General features: G+C 43.6%; 1 protein-coding gene across 1 annotated transcript in view; it reads left to right on the forward strand.

Annotated features, from left to right (window-relative positions):
• The window catches only part of MARCHF3 (membrane associated ring-CH-type finger 3), an 80,581-nt gene that overhangs the window by 49,222 nt on the left and 9,009 nt on the right, over positions 1 to 22,350 (forward strand). Inside the window, exons 2-3 of the mRNA XM_082074666.1 lie at positions 5,238 to 5,433; positions 7,495 to 7,702. Of these exons, the coding sequence (XP_081930792.1) occupies positions 5,261 to 5,433; positions 7,495 to 7,702 (381 nt within the window). The 5' untranslated portion in view covers positions 5,238 to 5,260. The remainder of the gene's footprint in view (positions 1 to 5,237; positions 5,434 to 7,494; positions 7,703 to 22,350) is intronic.

Consider the following 22,350-nt stretch of genomic DNA (forward strand, 5'->3'; position numbering starts at 1 on the left):
ACAGTGACAGCTAGGTTTAATTTAATAACTGTATGTATAGTAACTCACTTTTTTGGGGGAAATAGCATAACTAACTGCAAACTGCTGTGATCATCTACATCTGTAACTGTAAATTGAACAAGGGAGTAGACTTGTTATCATGAGACTTGTGCTTTTTATGTCTGTAAACCAGAGCACTGAATGCAGAAGTAACAGGAATGTATGTGAGACTCGCAATACTCACTGAGATACGTATTTCAAAAGCCAGTGAATGAAGTGGAAGGGATAAATCACAACTAGGACACACTAATCAACATTTCATAGAATGCTGTTCCACTGTGTCCTCCCATCAGGAAAACATGTACTGACTTCTTACCAGACAGGAATGTGAAATTTCTGAGGACACAAAACAGCTGTGAGAATGTAACAGCGTTGTTGTTTTTTTCTTCCTCACATTTATGGTACAAAGAAAATACATGCAATATCCTTATTTTTGCTCTAATATCCATAAATGCATATGTTCATATTTTCCATTTTTAATATTTTTCTATTTGTGATCATTAAACAACCCTGAAAATGAGACTTTTGTATATCTGACTGAAGTAATTGCCAAGAGAGTGAAGAGAAGAAGAAATATACCAAGAAGTACAAACTTATCAGTGACAGCTGGAAGGTAGTGCTGAAATTGGAAAGTCACTCTAAAAGACTATTAGACTTTGCCATCTCCCGTCCCAAGATCTCATGTCATGTAGGTGAGGAGAGTCAGAGATTGGTAACAAAAGCAAAGCAGAAAAACTAGAAGAGGGAAAAGATCTGGTTTAAATATTACAGTAGGAAGGTGATCTTAAAATAGATTTGGGATAGACAAGATGTGCAAGATGAGTGGGTGTAGTAACATAGAAAAGCGGGCTATCAATGCAGTACTGTACACAGAAATTTGAATTAACATCATTACAGGGATAAAGCTACATTATTTCTGGTATGCTTTAAAGCTTTCCATTTACTTGCATCATCTGATGCTTCAGCAAATGCTCTGAACTCATCAAGTGGCTGATGGATGTGTTTGTAAAGGCTTGGATAGTCACTTTATACGCAACGATAAGCACGCTGTTGTACTTAACGAGGTCAGTGAAGCAATCAGAAAAGAAATATATAATTGTGTAGCATGGGTCTGTAAGCATGGTACTGCCTAGGCTTTTTAAGTTTAATGAACCAGCTCTTCAGCTGCTGAATATTCTTGTTACAGTCTCAGCATGGATTTTAAAACCAAAATCTTGATACCACAGTCTCCTTGGAGAATCCATGGCTCTTATTCTCTTAAAAAGTCTGCATCTCTTATGTGTTAATGGTTGAGATCAGCCATTTGCTTCATTTTCATTGTAAAGGAAGGCCAGAGTCTGATTTCCTTCCCCATTCTCTGAACACCATATCCCCTGCAAGCTGTCTCATCAGCCTTCATTTGCTCTCTGGGGCATGCATGGTCTTAAAATAGCTGAAATAATCCTGTAAAACAAACACTTTGCCAGCCATTTTCCTGTTCTGTTAGGGTGATGCAAAAGTAATTGCGGTTTTGGACCATGACTTTTAAGTCATTATAACTGGGTTCAAACATCTTTATTAATCAAAATAGGAACCATTACAAGAAACACATTTTCGCCAATGAGAAAAAAGTTTGTTTATTCCTGTAGCATGAAAATCTGTGCTTCAGGTTTCAAGAAACTCTTGGAAAGCATTTCCTGCATCCTGCTGATTGTGGAGGTGTTTTCCCTGCAAAAAGTTGTTGAGATGCTTGAAGAAGTGATAGTCAGTTGATGAGAGGTCAGGTGAATATGGCAGATGAGGCAAAACTTGGTAAAGCAATGTGTTCAACTTTTGAAGTGTTGGTTGTGCAACGTGTGGTCGGGCAATTGGGTCCTTTCTGTTGACCAATGCCGGCTGCAGGTGTTGCATTTTTTGGTGCATCTCATCGATTTGCTGAGTGTACTTCTCAGAGGTAATGGTTTCATGGGGATTCCAAAAGCTGTAGTGGATCAGACTAACAGCTGACCACCAAGCAGTGACCGTGACGTTTTTTGGTGCAGGTTTGGCTTTGGGAAGTGCTTTGGAGGTTCTTCTCGGTCCAACCACTGAACTGATCATCACTGGTTGTCATATAAAATCCACTTTTCGTCTCATGTCACAATCCAATTGAGAAATGGTTTGTTGTTGTGTAGAGTAAGAGAAAATGACACTTCAGAACAACTATTTTTTTGATTTTCGGTCAGCTCATGAGGCACCCACTTATTGAGCTTTTTTACCTTCCAATTTGCTTCCAAATACCAAACAACCGTACCCCTGAGGCCCCAGAGGAAGTCAGGACAATGGAGGAGTTTGCCTTGGTTGATGAGGTCTGGGTTAGGGACCAATTAGGCAGCCCGGACATCCATAAATCCATGGGTCCAGATGGGATACACCCACGGGTGCTGAGGTAGCTGGCTGAGGTCATTGCTGGACCACTCTCCATCGTCTTTGCCAAGTCTTGAGAAATGGGAGAGGTGCCTGAGGACTGGAGGAAAACAAATGTCACTCCAGTCTTCAAAAAGGGCAAGAAGGAGGACCTGGGTAACTATAGACCAGTCAGCCTCACCTCCATTCCTGGGAAAGTGATGGAACAACTTATCCTTGGTGCCATCTCAAGGCATATCAAGGATAAGAGGATCATTAGAGGCAGTCAACATGGCTTCACCAAGGGGAAGTCATGCTTGACCAACCTCATAGCCTTTTATGAGGACATAATGGTGATGGCAGAGTGGTGGATGTGGTCTACCTTGACTTCAGTAAAGCGTTTGACACAGTCTCCCACAGCATCCTTACAGCTAAATTGAGAGAGTGTGGTCTGGACAATCGGGTAGTGAGGTGGACTGTGAACTGGCTGAAGGAAGGAAGCCAGAGAGTCATGGTCAATGGGGCGGAAGCTAGCTGGAGGCCTGTATCTAGTGGAGTGCCTCAAGGGTCAGTACTGGGGCCGGTATTATTCAATATATTCATCAATGACTTGGATGAGGGAATAGAGTGCACTGTCAGCAAGTTTGCTGATGACACTAAGCTGGGAGGAGTGGCTGACACGCCAGAAGGCTGTGCTGCCATCCAGCGAGACCTGGACAGGCTGGAGAGTTGGGCGGGGAAAAATTTAATGAAATATAACAAGGGCAAGTGTAGAGTCTTGCATCTGGGCAGGAACAACCCCAGGTTCCAGTATAAGTTTGGGAACAACATATTAGAGAGCAGTGTAGGGGAAAGGGACCTGGGGGTCCTGGTGGACAGCAGGATGACCATGAGCCAGCACTGTGCCCTTGTGGCCAGGAAGGCCAATGGCATCCTGGGATGTATTAGAAGGGGTATGGTTAGCAGGTCGAGAGAGGTTCTCCTTCCCCTCTACTCCGCCCTGGTGAGACCACACCTGGAATATTGTGTCCGGTTCTGGGTCCCTCAGTTCCAGAAGGACAGGGAACTGCTGGAGAGAGTCCAATGTCGAGCAACAAAGATGATTAAGGGAGTGGAGCATCTCCCTTATGAGGAAAGGCTGAGGGAGCTGGGTCTCTTTAGCTTGGAGAAGAGGAGACTGAGGGGTGACCTCATGAATGTTTACAGATATATAAAGGGTAAGTGTCATGAGGATGGAGCCAGGCTCTTCTCGGTGACAGCCAATGTCAACAAGGGACAAAGTGTGCAAACTGGGACATAAAAGGTTCCATTTAAATTTGAGAAGAAACTTCTTCTCAGTGAGGGTATCAGAGCACTGGAACAGGCTGCCCAGGGAGGTTGTGGAGTCTCCTTCTCTGGAGACATTCAAAACCTGCCTGGACACATTCCTGTGTAGCTTCATCCAGGTGTTCCTGCTCCGGCAGGGGGATTGGACTAGATGATCTTTTGAGGTCCCTTCCAATCCCTAACATTCTGAGATTCTGCGTAATGGTTGATGTTGAGTTCTTCAGCTGCTTCTTATGTAGTTGTAAGAGGATCAGTTTCCATGATTGCTCTCAATTGGTTGTTGCCAACTTCCGCTGGCCGCCACTGTGCTCCTCATCTTCAAGGCTCTCATCTCCTTTGCGAAACTTCTGGAATCACCACTGCACCATGTGTTCGTTAAATCTGATGAGATAAAATTACAAGATTTCTTTTAAAACCCAGAGACATACCTCTGTTTAAAAGTGTGGATTAATGTTTAATTTCTAAAGACTCTGTTCCCTTCTGTGGTACTGTTACTACACAAGCAATGGTGATGTCCAATGCAAAACGCTTTTTTTAAGGGTTAAATGCAGCGCAGACAAACGTGTCTGCTGTCAAGGTGTGAATGTTGTGGTAGTAATCTGTAGCGTTTACATGTGACTGTAGCCAAGTCTCTAAAGGCATGCTAGGAAGTCTTACCCTGCTTTTGCAAAAGGATTAATCCACCCTGTTTGTATGCTGTTGGTGAGCAATCTGGAGAGCAAGCCTGCAGGAGCACAGCCTGGTGCTCTACCTGTTGAGATACACAGCCTCCTCTCACCAACAAGCACACCCAGCAAGGAGCATCGTGCAAAGCTATCAGGAATTTACATCCCCAGGCTCTTTATTATGAGCATAACCCTTGCTTTCCAGTTTCCACTGTTGAAAGCACTCTAAGTGATGGAAGAAAGAGTAAAGCAGAGAAAAAAGACACAGTCGAGCTGTGATTTCTGCCTCACCTTGTGGCATAAATTATTACTGCACACAGGCTGTTATTAAGCAGGTCTGTGTGACACAAGGCCTGTACAGGATTATTTGTTGGGTCCATGCTCTGCCATGGGTTGTTGATGGAAGGCACTTAGCAGCAGTGGAATGTTCTCACAGGGGATTTGGAGCTGATCGGCCACTTTTTCCTCTGATACGTAACCTTACCCATTGGTGGGCAGAGACAGCCTTTAAGTTTAAAAGCACAAGAGATGAAGATTTTATTTGCCTTTGCAGCCTTTGGGGGGGGAGGGACAAAAAGATTTAGTTTTGTCATTTATCACTCATAAGCTTAGGAGTCTGTGGAGAAAAAAAGCAGTGCAGAGACCCAGTATGCTCTTTCGGAGACTTACAGGCTGTTTTCCATGATACACAAAGTCACGAGCTTCCTCTGCCTTCTGAGCGGGTTTCAGAGGGTTGGGGTGGGGAGGGGGGGGCACATTTTTTCCCACGCTTGGTATTGATTGGTGTGGTGAAGCTGCAGACAGGGAGGGACGTGCCCTTTACCTGTCCTCCCTGCTCCCTAGATGGGGACCCACCAGCCGTTGCCATGAGGATGAGCCGCTGCAGCCACCTGCCGGGAGTCCCGCCTGAGCGCCTGCCATCCCCCGACGGCAAGGCCCTGCCCGCTGGCACCAACAGCTGCCCACAGTATGTCATGCAAGTGTCGACCAAAGATGGGCAGCTGCTCTCCTCCGTCGTGCGGACGCTTGCCACGCAGAGGTACGTGAGGGGTGCTGGGATGGGCCAGGCCCCTTCCCTGTGTGGGCTCGAGTGCCCCCTCCCCAGCTGCCACCCACAAGTCCTGCGGGCATTTGAAGGGAAGATGTGGTGGTGTGCATAATGAAGGCTTACCACCCTGCACTCATAATTAAACCCTCGTCTTAACTTTATAATGATTATGCTACATATGTAATTAAGCCCTCATCATTATACTCCGTGAAGAAGTGGGAAGCAAGCTGTCTGGGGATGCTGCTGCTCAAGTGTGTCAGCTGCAGTAATTTGCCCTGATGTGTAGCGGGAGGGTTCGGCAGGCGCTGGCTGGCGTGGGATGCTGTGTTTGGCCTTTTTGCTGCCATCAGTGCTTCTGCAAAATGTTTTCTTGACACTTCCCAAGCCAGCGCGATGAGCAGCTGGACAGGCTATTTCTAGCAGAGATGCACACACAAGTGTTCATGCTTCAGCCATCAACCAAGTGACTGAGAGCACCTTTTCCTGCTCTCAGTGTAGAATGGCAGATTAGTGGTGAAATATACATTTAAACTGTATCCTTTGAAACACCACCCTACTCCACCTTGGCTTTGTTTTCATTAGAAGCAAGAAAGAGGATACTTAGGGGTTTGGCCATATCCAAAGTTGATACTTGGGACAAAATTAAATGCCACTTCAGTGGTGTCAAGCTGGAAAGACTGCATGGGTAGCCCTGTATTTTCACAAAACAGCAAATATAATCCAATCCACTGCATTTATGTGAAGAGTAGAATTATTAACTGCTGCTGCACCTGCAATGTGACAGCCTGAAATGGCTTTTTCACCTTTACTTGTAGCAAGTTTTTAAAACCCAGTGCATTTTGCACAGCCCAGATGTACATGCAGAGCATCAAGCACAAGTTCATACAGTTTTACCAGGCACATGGAAAGGAGCGGGCTGGCTTCTTTACTCTTTCCTGCAGTTACAGTTGAGTGAGGTCTACCTGGGGCAGCCTGCAAAGGCCCAGAAGAGGGACAGAGGGAATAGCTGTGTGCCACTGTATGCTATCTGCTAGTGAGGTTTTGTCAGTGACAGTGAAAAAACCCACTTTTCTGAGATCACCTGAAGTGGCATAAGTGGTAGGGAGAGGTTTTGTTTCCAAGACCTCTGCCAAGAGATGAACTTTCTGAGCCTTGGCATTCAGGGGGAGTTGATTTGAAGCTGCAGTATAGTGGATCCATGGCTCAGCAGCACTGCTGCTCTCAGTCTGCTCCTGCTTTCTGCCCACTGCTCTAAACCCAAGCACCTCAGGCAGCCATGCGACTGCCTTCCTCCTTCCTGAAAGATTCCTCTGCAAAACAGAGAATTTCAATAGTTAAAATCAAGAGTCATTAAGGTTTTCACTGGCAGGAGGATCACCTGTCCCCCTTTGTACATTAGCACCCTGCCACCAGGGGTGTGTGTGACACAGTCCTCCTTTTCAATACTGTTAATATCAATCCTTGAGCTGCTGGTGGGGTTTTGTCCCAAAGAGAAACCCTCCCCGTGGACAGGAGCTTCCTGCTTGCACACACCTGCCTGAAGTTGTGACCCTGCCTTCACACTCCTACAGGGCAAGCTGCTGCTGTTTCAGGTCCAGTAGGCCTTTGCTGTTGATCACTGGAGAGGTCAGGGGATCATCACTAGCATAAGAGATGCTACCTTGCAGGTCAGGAGTGATGGCAGAGATCATCATTACTATAAGAGGTGCCCAGCTGAGGCAGGGTTGAAACTTCCCTGATGCATTTAGATATTTCTTGAAGCGACTGCTCCACTGGAATATGAAGAGGTGGGAAATCCAAAGATACAGAAGCACTTGATTGTCTGTCTGTCTGTCTTCTGTCACTCTGATATGTTTTGCACTCTCCACTTTTTCTCCCCCAGAAGAGATATTTTAAACAAGTACACCAGACTGCATGCAGCCATTAGCCCAGCAGCCCAGTGTTCTAACTACAGAGCAAGTACACAAGCTGCAAATCTTTCCCACATTGTTAATTCGTGACATACAGAAAGAGGCTACATCACAGCCCTGTGTGCAATTTTCTCTCCTCCAGCAGCCCTTTCAATGACTGGGCAATCTGCAGGATCTGCCATGAGGGCAGCAGTCAGGAAGACCTGCTTTCCCCCTGCGAATGTACAGGGACCCTGGGGACCATTCACCGCAGCTGCCTGGAGCACTGGCTGTCATCTTCAAACACCAGCTACTGTGAACTCTGCCACTTCAGGTTTGCAGTGGAGCGCAAACCCAGGCCATTGGTGGAGGTCAGTACATGGGGCATGTCCCCAAAAGCTTAGCTTCAATGAGAAAATCATGCTTGTTTTTATATAGGCATCTCAAAGCCTTTGCAGTTCTGCTGAAGCCAAAGCAAGCTATGAGTTTTGAGCTTGGCAAGATGAGGGCAGGAGCTCAGTGAAGGGGTAGGAATAACAAAACCCGTATTCCAAACCAAATTTTAAAAAGGCAAGAAGAATGGAATCAGTGGGTTTTCTTCATGGCAAATGTGAGTGAGATTTGGGAAACAGTCTGCAGTGAATTCCTTGTATACCAGCCGGTTTGGCAGAGAATGGAAGAGGGGTAAGTAACAGTTTCTGTGGAATGCGAGACAAGTGTCAGTATTCAGCATATTAAGTATAGATCAGGAATAGTTTTTTCTTGCTTTTGAGAGAGAGGTAACAAACCGAGGAGCCTTAGAAACCTGATTTGCAGTGTCAAGCCCGTAAGAAGGAATTGTTCTTGCTCAATATCTGGCATATTTAGCCCTTTGTGAGTGACCTTTTGGCCTCCTCTTGCCTGTGTACCAGGTTCAACAGTGAATTGGACAATTGTTTCTGCCTTATCGGTTAAAATTCAGTTTTTGCCAACTATAGATGCTTTAGTGGTTGCCTCAAGTTTGCCAGGGTTTATTTTTTTTGTCCTCAGAAAAAGAAAAAAAAAAGAAAAAAAAAAAAGCCAAGATAACTGTCCTTACACTGTTAATGATCTTTCTCCTCATGTTTTTTTAATTTGGAAAAAAAATGTGAAAATTATGGTTTGTGTTGGAATTAAAAGTGCATTACAAATAATAACATTTTACAGAAGTAACGAGAAGCATCTTATTGTACTAGTTGTAGACAAAGGTGGTTACATGCTAAGCTTGAGTCTAGGACAACATGTCCTTCTTCATTGTTCCTCTAAACTGCAGCAGAACTGGATGAAGGGCATACAATATTGTTGTGGTTTAACCGCAACTGGCACCACACAGCCACTCACTCACTTCCCCTGGGTGGGATGGGGAGAGAATTGGAAGAATAAAATTGAGAAAACTCATGGGCTGAGATAAGGACAGTTTAATAGGCAAAGCAAAAGCCACACACACAAGCAAAGCGAAACAAGGGATTCATTCTCCATTCCTCATCAGCAGGCAGGTGTCCAGCCATCCCCAGAAAAGCCGGGCTCTGTCACACATAACCGTTACTTGGGAAGACAAACACCCTAACTCTGAATGTCCCCACCTTCATTCTTCTTCTCCCAGTTGATATGCTGAGCATGAAATAAACTGATCTGGAATATCCCTTTGGTCAGTTGGGGTCAGCTGTTCTGGCTGTGTCCCCTCCCAGCTTCCTGTGCACCCCAGCCCTCTTGCTGGTGTGGTGGTGTGAGGAGAAGAAAAGTCTTTGACTGCTCAGCAACACATGAAGCATCAGCATGTTATCAACATTATTCTCATACTAAATCCAAAACACAGCACTACTAGGAAGAAAATTTACTCTTATCCCAGCCAAAACCAGGACAGATATTAAAAACAAGAGGGATGAGGGCCATGTTGTTTTGTTCTTACTCACAGATGAGAGGATACAGAATAAAATGGGTGGCTGGGAAGCAAGTCAAGGACCCGTGCAGAGAGGGGGTGAACAGATGTCGTTGAAGTCTACCAAAATTGCTTTAGGCTGGATTAAGTTAGGCATGCATATTTTGTGTCTAAGCCTAAGGATATCTTCATTCTTCCTTAGGATCAGCAAAAAAGAGATACATGACACAGTATTTAGCACAAGACCTGTAGTCTTGTCAAGCCTTAACCAGAGCAAGCTTAGGGCAGCTGTGTTCGATTGCCTCTGGCTTGTTGTTTGTGCTTCTAGCAGGACTACAGCCTCTCCCAGAAACTGGTTCCAGTTTGAGAAACTCTGCTGATGACTGTTCTTAGGCTGTCAGTGACTGGGCAGCAAAATCACAGTATCACAGTATGTTTGGGATTGGAAGGGACCTCAAAAGATCATCTAGTCCAATCCCCCTGCTGGAGCAGGAACGCCTAGGTGAGGTCGCACAGGAACATGTCCAGGCGGGTTTTGAATGTCTCCAGAGAAGGAGACTCCACAACCTCCCTGGGCAGCCTGCTCCAGTGCTCTGTCACCCTCACTGAGAAGTAGTTTTTTCTCAAATTTAAGTGGAACCTTTTGTGTTCCAGCTTGATCCCATTACCCCTTGTCCTATCATTGTTTGCCACCGAGAAGAGCCTGGCTCCATCCTCGTGGCACTCACCCTTTATATATTTATAAACATTAATAAGGTCACCCCTCAGTCTCCTCTTCTGCAAACTAAAGAGACCCAGCTCCCTCAGCCTTTCCTCATAAGGGAGGTGCTCCACTCCCTTAATCATCTTTGTTGCCCGACATTGGACTCTCTCCAGCAGTTCCCTGTCCTTCTTGAACTGAGGGGCCCAGAACTGGACACAATATTCCAGATGTGGTCTCACCAGGGCGGAGTAGAGGGGAAGGAGAACCTCTCTCGATCTACTAACCACCCCCCTTCTAATACACCCCAGGATGCCATTGGCCTTCCTGGCCACAAGGGCACAGTGCTGGCTCATGGTCATCCTGTTGTCCACCAGGACCCCCAGGTCCCTTTCCCCTACACTGCTCTCTAATATGTAATCTCCCAACCTATACTGGAACCTGGGGTTGTTCCTGCCCAGATGCAGGACTCTACACTTTCCCTTGTTAAATTTCATTAGGTTATTCCCCGCCCAACTCTCCAGCTTGTCCAGGTCTCGCTGGATGGCAGCACAGCCTTCTGGCGTGTCAGCCACTCCTCCCAGCTTAGTGTCATCAGCAAACTTGCTGATAGTACACTCTATTCCCTCGTCTAAATCGTTAATGAATATATTGAATAATATTGGCCCCAGTACTGACTCCTGAGGCACTCCACTAGATACTGGCCTCCAACTAGACTCCGCACCACTGACTACCACTCTCTGGCTTCTCTCCTTAAGCCAGTTTGCAATGCACCTCACTACTCTATTGTCTAGACCACACCTCCTCAACTTAGCTGTGAGGATGCTGTGGGAGACTGTGTCAAATGCTTTACTGAAGTCAAGGTAGACCACATCCACCGCTCTGCCATCATCCATCCACCTTGTTACATTCTCATAAAAGGCTATGAGGTTGGTCAAGCACGACTTACCCTTGGTAAAGCCATGCTGACTGCCCCTAATAACCCTCTTATCCTTGATATGCCTTGAGATGGCACCAAGGACAAGCTGTTCCATTACTTTCCCAGGGACAGAGGTGAGGCTGACCGGTCTATAATTACCTGGGTCCTCCTTCTTGCCCTTTTTGAAGACTGGAGTGACATTTGCTTTCCTCCAATCCTTGGGCACCTCTCCCGTTTCCCAAGACTTGGCAAAGATGATGGAGAGCGGTCTAGCAATGACTTCAGCCAGCTCCCTCAGCACCTGCGGATGCATCCTATCTGGACCCATGGATTTATGGATGTCCAGACTATTTAATTGCTCCCTAACCCAGTCCTCATTGACTAAAGCAAACTCCTCCATTGACCTGGCTTCATCCGGGGTCTCAGGGGTACAGGGCTCCCCAGGACAGCCTCCGGCAGAGTAGACAGAGACAAAGAAGGCATTCAGTAATTCTGCTTTCTCTGTATCTTCTGCCACCAGGGCACCCACCCCATTCATCAGTGGGCCTACATTGCCTCTGGTATTAGTTTTATCTGCTATGTATTTGAAAAAGTTCTTTTTGCTGTCCTTGACCCCTCTCGCCAGCTGTAATTCTAAGGAGGCCTTGGCTATCCTAGCTGCCTTCCTACATCCTCTAACAGCAGCCCTATATTCCTCCCAAGTGGCCAGCTCCTGCTTCCATGACCTGTAAACTCTCCTCTTCTGCTTGAGCATACCCAACAGATCCCTATTCAACCACGCAGGCCTCCTGGCTCCCTTCCTTGACTTCCTACGTGTGGGGATGCTCTGATCCTTGAGCGTGGAAGAAGCAATCCCTGAATGCCACCCAGCTATCTTGGGCCCCTTTTCCTTCAAGCAGCCTTGCCCATGGGATTTCCCCCAGCAATTGCTTGAAAAGGCCAAAGTTAGCCCTGCTAAAGTGCAGGGTTGCAATTCTACTTGCTATTCTGTTCCTGCCACACAAGATGCTGAACTCCACCATCTCGTGGTCACTGCAACCCAGGCAGCCCTCAACCTTTACTGCTGCGACCAGACCCTCCTTGTTAGTGAGGATGAGATCCAGCAGTGCACCTCTCCTAGTCGGCTCCTCCACCATCTGCATGAGGAAGTTATCATCAATGCACTGGAGGAACCTCCTGGACTGTGGCTGGCTGGCTGAATGGTCCTTCCAGCAAACATCAGGGAAGTTAAAATCACCCACAGCAACCATGGCCTGTGACTGTGAGGCCACTCTCAGCTGCCCATAGAAGGCCTCATCAACTTCCTCAGCCTGATCTGGTGGCCTGTAACAGACGCCCACAACAGTGTCACCCCTGCCAGCCTGCCCCTTAATTCTGACCCATACACTCTCAACTCGCTCATCATCCACTCCTGGGCAGAATTTAGTACATTGTAGTTGCTCTCTCACATAGAGAGCAACTCCACCACCATGCCTGGCCGGTCTGTCTTTTCTGAAAAGGGCACAGCCATCCATGACCACATTCCAGTCATGTGAACTGTGCCACCATGTTTCTGTAATTGCCACCAGATCATAATCTCCCGACCGAACACAGGATTCTAACTCCTCCTGCTTATTCCCCATGCTGCGCGCATTGGTGTACAGGCATTTCAGGGAGCGAGCAGAGCACACCCATTTCTCCCTAGGGGCATAGGAGGCCACTGGGTCCTCATCAGTTTTAGAATGCTGCCCCACTGGGACAAGCCCAGCTACAACCCCATCCCCCTTCAAGCCTAGTTTAAAGCTTTCCAAATGAGCCCAGCTAATTCCTGCCCCAGCATCCTTTTTGCCCCTATGAGATAAACCTTTCCCACGTGACACTGTCCGGACTGGAGTCTATAAAACCAACCATTATCAAAAAATCCAAAGCCCTGCCTGTAGCACCACTCTTGGAGCCAACCATTTAGAGACCGAATTTTCCTATTCCATCCCACATCGTCACTTGAAGATGGAAGGAGTGAAGAGAAGATCACCTGAGCCCCTGAGCCTTTCACCATCCTTCCCAAGACCTTGAAATCGTTCTTCATTCCCCTCAGACTACGGGAAGCAGCTTCCTCCCCATCTGTCTGGAAGACCAGCGGTAGGTAGTAGTCTGTCGGGTGCACCAGTTTGGGGAGCTCTCTAGCGATGTCCTTAATCCAGGCTCCAGGTAGACTACAAACTTCCCTAAGATGAGGGTCAACTCTGCATATTGGGCCCTCTGTTCCTTTCAGAAGGGAATTTCCTATTACAATCACCCTTCCTTCTTTCTTACCAGAGGCAGTCTTAAGTTGTGAAGTCAACTGCCTCGTCGTATGTGATCTTGTAGGCAGATCTTTGTGACTTCACCATTTTCCAATCAACATGATACCTTCTGCCATCCAGCTGCTCTGAGCCTGTGCCAGGCAGTTTTTGGCTGCAGTTCTTCCACAAGGACAGTGCCACTCTGAATTTGCTTTCTGAAAAGAAAGATAAGCAATGCTGAGGCAGTGCAAAGTGAACAGTTTGATTTTAGAGTCCGGCTTCTTTGAGCTGTTCTCTTGCAAGAGCTGCTTGTGATGTTTGCTTTGCATGAATGGGACATGATATTGTCCAGAGCTAATGATGATTGAAGAAGTTGAAAGCAAAGCTAACACTGCCCAGGCTGGGGGAGTCTGGTCACTTAATCATTCTTTGATGGAATGAAGCTTCTTTTTGGCAAAAGCAGTAATAAATAATAGCAACAACAATAATAATAACATTAAAGCTGTCTTTTGGTTTTTTAGCTGAGGACAAATGAGAACGAGGTGCAAGAACATTTCTGAAACATAGTACACATTGTTGATTGATATTTTTGTCTTTATTACCTAATCTTCTCCTGCTTCTCAGCTACACACCCACAGTATTTTAGTGCAGTAATTAGCAGTTACATGTGATTGCAGAAGAGGTAATAAAAAAAGGCAACTGACTTTTTGGAAGTCTGTTGTGATCTTATACAAGAAGTATGTTTTCAGTTTAGAAGGGAATTAAAGCTCTACTTTTAAAAGTTGAGAACAGCAGAGACAAAAGAGTAACTACAGTGACTTGTATGCAAGAAGACAAATTGAGCAGAAAGATAGCAATCGAAATTCCTGATTTCTGTTAGTATATTTAAAGTTTGTCCTTAAAGTTTGTACCTTTTTAATACATAGTTCTTTGAAATCCAAAGTTGTCCTCATGCTTTTAGTTACAGCAAATATGAAAGTTCCCAAAGCAGATGCAAGTTGTCAGGTTCCCCCATCTTCTGCATCATAAAAGCACTGTCCTGTTTGCCTCCCCCTGTATTACCCAGAGTATTAGAGAGATGTATCAGGTGTAGTCGGACTGTCTCTCACAAAAAAAAGCTGCTGTAATATTTGGACAAGTGACAAGTCAGAGTGGCCACCTGCTTTTAACTCCATCATGTGTGCGTGTGTGTCCGTGTCGGCGGGGGTGGGAGGACACGTGTGGGTCAAAGTAAGATAATTAGTTCTCCAAAGATGCCTGTGAACTAGATAATGGAAATGGTGAATGGTCCTTTCAGTGGAGGTGAATGATGAGTTTACCAATGCGTTTTAAGAGGTCAGTAGGTACTATTGTACTCTTAAAGTCATTTGTAGAGCATAGTCTATAGAAGTTTACCCAGTGACTCCTCAGCCGACCTTATCTTATGCAGCAACTATATCCCAGCCATTGGTCAGTGACAAGTAGTATAAAAATGCCTGAACCAATGAACCATTACATTTATCTTTCCTCCTAGAGATTTTCCATCAGGAAAAAAAAAAGGTATTTCTGACTATTCGAAGACATTACTGACTTTCTTGAGGGGGCAAAAATAAAGAAGAGAACACAGTTTTATGTCTTTTCCTCATCCCTTCACTGGACTGAGCATTGCTTCGTAGCAGCTTAGCCATGGATATGAAGGAAATCTCAAAAGAAACAGAGACACTTCACTTGCTTCATCTAGAAATGTCATATCTGACTTCAGTCCTGGTGTTAGCACCTAGGAGAGGCTGCAGAAGGAGTGGGCTTGAAATGAAGTGAGCCATAGATGGCATGGATGGTTGTTTAGCCATATTCCTTCCTCCCCCGGGTACATCACTATGGAAGCAGCAGAGAAATTTTTGCTGTGCTTCATGATTTGATCAGAACATACTAGTGAGCCCATAGCATTTTTCCCACCATTGGTGCTCTGTTGCTAGTTTGTCATGAGTTCATCATGAGATGAAAACAAGTGTTCCATAAAAGTTAGTTACAAGATGGCTTTTTGCCTTCTTTTAAGCAGTTGCCCATGTTCACACGAAGGATGTGGGCCCATGCACTCAACAGGAGATGTGTAGCTCAGATAAAAGGGACATATCTGCAATTATATCCTGCCTCCTGTGTACATCATGTGTAGGATGCAAAAATGCAGGGAGCTCACCTTTGCTTTCTCTCCTCAGCTTTTGTTGTGCAGAGCAGCCTGTTTCTTTTCCTGGATTCATTTTTTAAGGAAAAGCAAAGGAAAAATAACATGCATTTTGACCTCCATTTCATCTTTTATCCTTTGTATCTTTTCTCCATCATAATCTTCTCTCTGGTCAACTGAGTTTCAAACTATGCTTCTAAAGGGAGACATTTCCTTATCTGTGCCACAGGACATGTTTTTGTTGTCTGGGGGAGAAACATCTCTCACAAAATGTACAATCTGCTAACTGTTTGATGCCCAAAACCCCATCAGAGTGGCAGAAAATGGTAGTACAGTCCATCAGGCAGATCCATCCTCTCAACATTGCATTTGTGAAGCTTCAGACATTCTTGGTCCACTGCTTTTTTTAAAACTGGGGTTATTTCCCCCAGGAGAACTGTGTTCCTGAGTCATGAATCAGGCATTATGGTGGGGATGAACACCTCCTTTGATGTTCAAGGAAAGTGGTTTTTTCATTGCCATCCACTATTTATGTCTTTTGCCTGCTGTTACCTTGGGTGGAGGAGCTCTGTGACTTGTCCTTTGTTAAGTCAAAGAACCACACACCAGGGAATGCACGTTTCTCCTCCTCCACAGTTATTTGTCAAAGGTTGGACAGCAAAAAGAAGTGTAATGTCCTTTACAGTTCCTTCTCTCCATACTTTTGGCCTACACATGGCAAATGAGCTCTGTGTGATTTTACAGTTGTCAGTAAGAGCTGCTTTCTGTTAAGCATTCACAGATTTTGTTAATTTTGTTACTTTTGGCTAATGTACTGCAGGTAAGTGCAGAGCCCCCTCATGCCACAACCTGACTTCCAGCATTTACACTGCCTTGCTTATGGACTAAGCTAACTGGGAACTGTCACACTCCCTCCAGATGACCATCCTTCTGGTGGGACTTCTGCTCAGAGACGGAACTGATGCTCCTCAGCTTCTCCATTGAGACCTGGGATGTATTTCTCAGTCACTCATGAACTTCTTCACAGCAGCTGCACTGGAGATAATGTCATGTGTTGTTGTAAAGGTGCAAGAGATGGATGGTGATAGAAAAAGAGTTTTTTTCATACATATGATCACCGAGTCCTTTGTTCATCTCCCTTCTGGAGAGCATCTGGCAAGCTCTGGCACATAAAATACAAGCTACCAACATAAATCAGACATAATCTACTGGAGCATAAGCTTTCTGTAGCATCTTTGGAGTCACATTTTTGCTAGACAACATGATGCTATCAGAGGCACTTGGCGGGCATCAGCAGAGCAAGTCCAGCCATTTTGCCTGATTTCAAAGGCTCTCCTTCAGATACGGGGATTCTTTGGAGATGCCCACAGCCCTACAGTCTGTTAAAAGGAGCTATTTTCCAGGAATTCGGAACACGTTGTCCCTTTACAAATTACCAGAACATGGACATTCCCCTCAGTCCCAGGGCTTATGATACGGCAAAATTACATTCAAGAAGTACAGGCAAGGTCTGAACCCACCTGTTCTACCATATGCTTGATGTACAACACCCCTGTACAGTCTGCTGGAAATTAGGAGTGTGCAGGACACATGCTTAGGCACATGATGTCTCACCATGAGTGCGCCCAGGGACGGTGCATCTCAAAGGAAAAAGCAGCTGCTGCTGAGCAGCCCTGCGTCTCTCTCCCGTGTCTCAGTCACCCCGCTGCCAGTGACACCCTGACACAGACAACCCACGCTGAAGCAGCAGAAACTCTAGATACCAGAAGAAAGAAAAGTCTGTAATATGGTGGTTGATGTGTGTAGATCTGATGTTCCTTGTGCCACACCTGGAAGGATCTCAAAACAAACACAGTGAAATCAAACTGCAGGAAGATTGAGTTATAGGCTTTTATAGAGCTTCCTCTTCTATATAAGCTGCTTTTTTAATGCAGCCAATCCACAGAAATAAATCCACTTTAGAAATTTATGACATTTTTCACGTAGATGCTGTTGCTATGTTTTTGAGGCAAGCTTTATATGAGTATTATGTATCATCTTAATTTCAATTTCAATGTTGCAGCTGTGTTGCTTCCACTTTGCTTAGTACAGAAACAGACAAAAATCATGGCAATGCAAATGTATTTATGTGCAATAAAATGTTGTTAGAAAATAACCAGCTACAACATAAATATGGTGTAGGAACACTATGAGACCATATGAGTCAGACTTGTATTGCTTGTAAGTTATTTACGTGTTTTAAACCAACCAGGATTTGGTATCTCTTGGTTCCCTTTTTTTTTTTATCCAAACAAAAAGAAAGCACTTAATTAACAATATAAAACTCATAAGCAAAACAGCATGACTAGGAGAAAAAATAAAATCAAGATAATAATCACAATATTGGGCAGAAATTAACTTCAGTTTTTCCCAGTCTGTTGCTGGTTGTTGAGCTCATGCTAGAAAATAAAAATAATTTTTTTAAAAACCCCTAAGACCTGTATCTATGCATGAAGTAGTCAAGATGAGCTTACATTACAATTTAAAACTGGCAGACGTCTTATACTGAAATATGAATTTACTTTTTGTGCAAGACTTTTGAGTCATGCTGGTTTTATCTGTTGGGATTTTTTTAATTTATTTTTCCTCCCCACTAATCAGTGAAGTAAGTCGTTAGCATTAAATTACTGCAATGAAGAGTCACCAGATTTGCTGTGTGTAATTTGTAGAGGGATCACTCTTAAAGCCAGAAGGCAAATGGTGACTTGGCATAGTCACCTGTGGAGGGGTTTTGATAGATAAAGATCTGTTGCTGAATTAGTCAGGCTCAAAGGAATCTCAAGGCCGCTTCGAGAAGCTGAGAACAGAATCTGCTGTGAGAAAGAGGGGCGTTCCACAATGGCGTGAATCATCGGACGTATCATCAGTGAGACTCCAGCACACGGACAGCCCACGATACTCATTTAGCAAATCCATGCTTGGAGCGTGGACGCGTGATTAGAATATAGTTACATATATAAGGAGACTTGTTTCTGTAATAAATGGCTTTAGCGTGATTCACATTGAATTGACTTGTTTTGCTGAGTCCTTATTCGTTCCAACAGTCACCAAGAAGGAAAACTTTAATCACTCTGTGTTTGGAGGATCTGTAGCTGTCAGTGCTGCACATTAGGGCTGGGAGCAGATAAATTAAGCATGTCCTCCCTGCTTTCTTGACCTTAAAAGGGCAAAGTAAAAGGAGCAAAGCGATGGAGATGCTTTTGTACCTAGTTGTCTCCAGCTACAAAAATGCTAACCTGGAGACCCAAGCCACACAGGGAGAATTTGAAGTAGCCATGTAGATTTCCACTAGAAGTATTGACTGAGTTAAAGAAACAATTACAAAAATAAATAATTAACTCCCCAGCACATATAGTTTTTAAAACATAGCCTCTTTAAGACACACCTTTTACACCTAGAATACCCTACTTCATTCATTCCTAACAAGGCAAAATTCAAAGACCAAAACAAGCTGTTCTCTGTCCTTTAAAGAGAAATTAAATGGTTGTTTTATGTTCTTCACAGAGAGTTCTGGTGCAGTGCTTAACTTTTTCCAGTAACAAATCTTTCTCATAGTACTGACAACAAGAATACAAACAGAAGTTACCCACCCTGTGCCAAAAAAAAAAAAAAAAAAAAAGCAAAAAGTACTTGTCAGTGAACAGATTGTGCCTTCAAACCATCATCTCTGTAGCTGTTCGTTCTTAAATTTAAAGGACTAGCAATCAAGGGTAAAAAATGTCGAGGAAAGTTTCCAGGAGAAAGTAACTGAACAGTCAGAGAGAAAATAGCTGCTTTAGCAAAGGCCAAATGCTTTCTTTAAAACCAGCAAGATGAAGGAAGATGCTGTGTTTTCAAAGGTACAGCTATTTTTTGTTTTAGATTATGGTATTGGTGACTCTTCTTTGGACATCGTGATTCTATCATAGTTCTAAACTGCCTGATTAGCATCTCTGTCCTGCTAGTAGCTTTTCCTACCACCAACAGGAGCCAGTCAAAGTTTCCTTTTTCTGAGGAAAAAAAAAGTGCTAAGATAAGAAGTTTTATTGTATCTGTCTTTTTGGAGATCATGTCTTTAGTTTCCATATATTTGGACTTGTAGATCAGGACATTTCCGGTGTGTTGAAATACATGTTGCCAATAGCAAATGTGCTTTGCTTTTGATTTAAAATGAAAAATGTGATTTTTTGTTAATTGACTTTCTTGAATGCATCCATTTGTCTGCCCAGTTTGGAATACATTCTAAAACAGAAGTAGCTTTAAAAATAAAAGGAAAACATAAATTATTAAAAAATATACATTAAAAAGATAAAAGGAAATGCTGCTTCTCCCAGAGTTCCACATAATCTTTTTTCTTGACACATATTGAAATCTTTTTGCCTGTTACAAGCATCAAGTGAAATAATACAAATTAGAAGTGGATAACAGGAAAACAGAATAGCAGTTAACCAGAGTAATGTTAAGGAATATAATGTTGTTTAATTAAACTTGCAAGAAATGTCATGATTTTTATAGTGAAATTTAGCAAGCTCTATTGTTTTCACTATCAGATAGACACTGAAGTTGTATAATCCAGAAACTGAATATGACATATACCAGCCACTGTATTATTGCTACTTGGTGGGGCATATTATATCAAACTCCTGTTCTACAGCTGGCAAACCACCCACGTTCTAGATCGCAAATTCAGTTGTGGTGTGATAGCACCAGTCTGCAGTGCTCTCCTTACACTTACCTGACACCTCGGCTTGGTTCCTACCTGCACTGTGGTTTATTCTTTTTACAAAATAAAAAAAAAAAAAAGGCATATCATACACCACCCTCACAATGAATAATGTATTATTTCCAGTTATAAAAACATGCAAATGAAATTATTTTCCCATTTCAAAATGTACATTTGGCTCATTCAGACATCCACAATTAAAACATTCCCTGGAACTTGAGCTAAAATAAGCATAAAACTTAAGTAAGAGCAGACTCAGATAAAAAGAGGCCATATCATTAGCATGATAAAGTTGCAGAGATCAAATAGTTTAGTTTCTGCTTGTTGAATAGACAGGCCTCTATCTCTGGCACCAAAGGAGCATCTTTGCGAACTGTCACCATGACCTTTCTTAGAGGACAATAACACTGTGCCAGTAACTAAATGTTTGATCTAAGCAGAAAACCCAAAACCTGATATATAAATATTTTTTCAACTAAAAGATAACTGTCAAATGTTTGTTTTCCTTGGCAAAAAATTAACCTAGAAAAGTTTCCAGTCCCCTAAAATGTTTAATTGCACTGAAAACTGACATACATATTATTCTGGTGTGGGAGACTGTATTTTGAGTTACATGTAGTTAAGATAAGTTTCAAAATATTTCACTGAAAAAGGTTAAAACATTTGAAGTAAAAAAGTATTTGAAAAAAACTATTCGGATGTTTTTAGGTTTGGGGTTTTTTTTGGCCAATAAATGGTCCTCTTGGTCCTTAAAAATGTCCTTCATTCCAGAGAAACACTAAAAAAAGAGGCAATATCAGTCTTTCTTTGCTTAAAGCCCAAGGCAAAATGCTCCCTTTGGTCACTGTTGGCATGAAACCAGAAATGACAATAATTGCCAGCAGTTTTTCTTGTATTCATCAAGATTCACTACAGAGCTATCACTGTGAAAAGAATGAAATGAACTGATATGTTTGATGTGTAATAAGCTATTTTTAGTTCAAAGAGAAACACATTTAGGGAAGACTATTCCTTCCTGTCTTTTCTGCCCAGCTTCAAATGTTGTAACAATTTAAATACCTTTACCTAAAAAGCGGTGTGATGGATTTTCTTTATACTCTGTGGAATCTTCTTTGCTGCTGGTGTAACTCCAGCAACATTTATGTAAAATCCAAGGAAAATGCAGTGAACTAAAAAGGGCTTTCCAGTAGAAACAGGTTGTAGCCTTAGGATCTGATCTGGAAAATACTATGCACATAATTTTGCTTAGCATTTGTGAGCCATCTAGTTGAAGTTAGGCTGTGGAGGTGGGCACTTAAGGATTTGGCCTTCGGCAGTGGTAAAACAGCTCAGATTTGTGGAGATGTTTTGAAGTAGATTTCTGCTGGCAGCTCATTTTGGTTAGGCTATATAAATTCCCTATCTGAGCCCCTCAAGGGTGTTCTGGTCCTCCACTGCTGCTTGTTCTGATGATTTCCTTGTCTAGATGTAAGGCTTCACTTTGCTGGCTCGTGGTGGAAATGCCTCAGCCTGTCTCACCTTTCAGATGAGCAGGTCTCCAGTCTCCAATTAGGTTTGCTTAGGCAGGATGAAGTAAAATGGTTAAAAGAAAACTGAGATGATTTGCTCATGTCAGGAGCCTGAAGTTTCAGGTTATTTGGCAATATCAAATAAACATCTCTGTACATTTGCACTGAAAGGGGATTTTGGACAGTTTCATAGTTCTGGTTCCATGTGCAGTTTTAAGTATCAGGTAAAATTTTGGAAGCCAGTAGTGGGCTCATAGACCAAAAGTCTCCCAGAGACTGTTACAAATCTACATTAAGTTCCTGAGCAATAGTGTTTGCATTCAGTTAAAGTAAGCTTGGAGACCCTCTCCAAGAGCTCAATTTAATCTTTCTAGGGCAGATCATAATTTAAATTCAACTCTGCTTTGTGAAGGAACTGTAACAAATCCTTGTATGTGTATTACTTGGTGAGGTGAAGGAGACTTGGGTGTATTAACAGTGTTTTCTCATCTCAAATTCAGTACGTTAAAACATCCCTTCCAAAATGTAAGCAAGTTCCTTCATAAAGCTGTGTCAGCTTTGGGGGTTTTAGGCTATCCTGCTCTCCTTGGGAGGCTGTTCCAGAGCTGGATCTTCTGAGATCTGGGAATTTTTTTCTGATTCTGACCCTAAATTTATTTATGACCAACTATTATCCCTTTGCTCTTAAGCCAACATTGTCCATTAGCTTAAGTAGCACTTCTCCTTCACCAGTGTCGCACTTCAGTTCTCCCATCTTCTGGCCACCGCAAAGATGCATTTAGAGCATGGCTCTGCTGGGGTAATTGAATCAAACTTGTAAAGTCCCCTCTTG

The sequence above is a fragment of the Streptopelia decaocto genome (assembly GCF_964273445.1).
Source record: "Streptopelia decaocto genome assembly, chromosome: Z".
NCBI classification, from domain to species: domain Eukaryota; kingdom Metazoa; phylum Chordata; class Aves; order Columbiformes; family Columbidae; genus Streptopelia; species Streptopelia decaocto.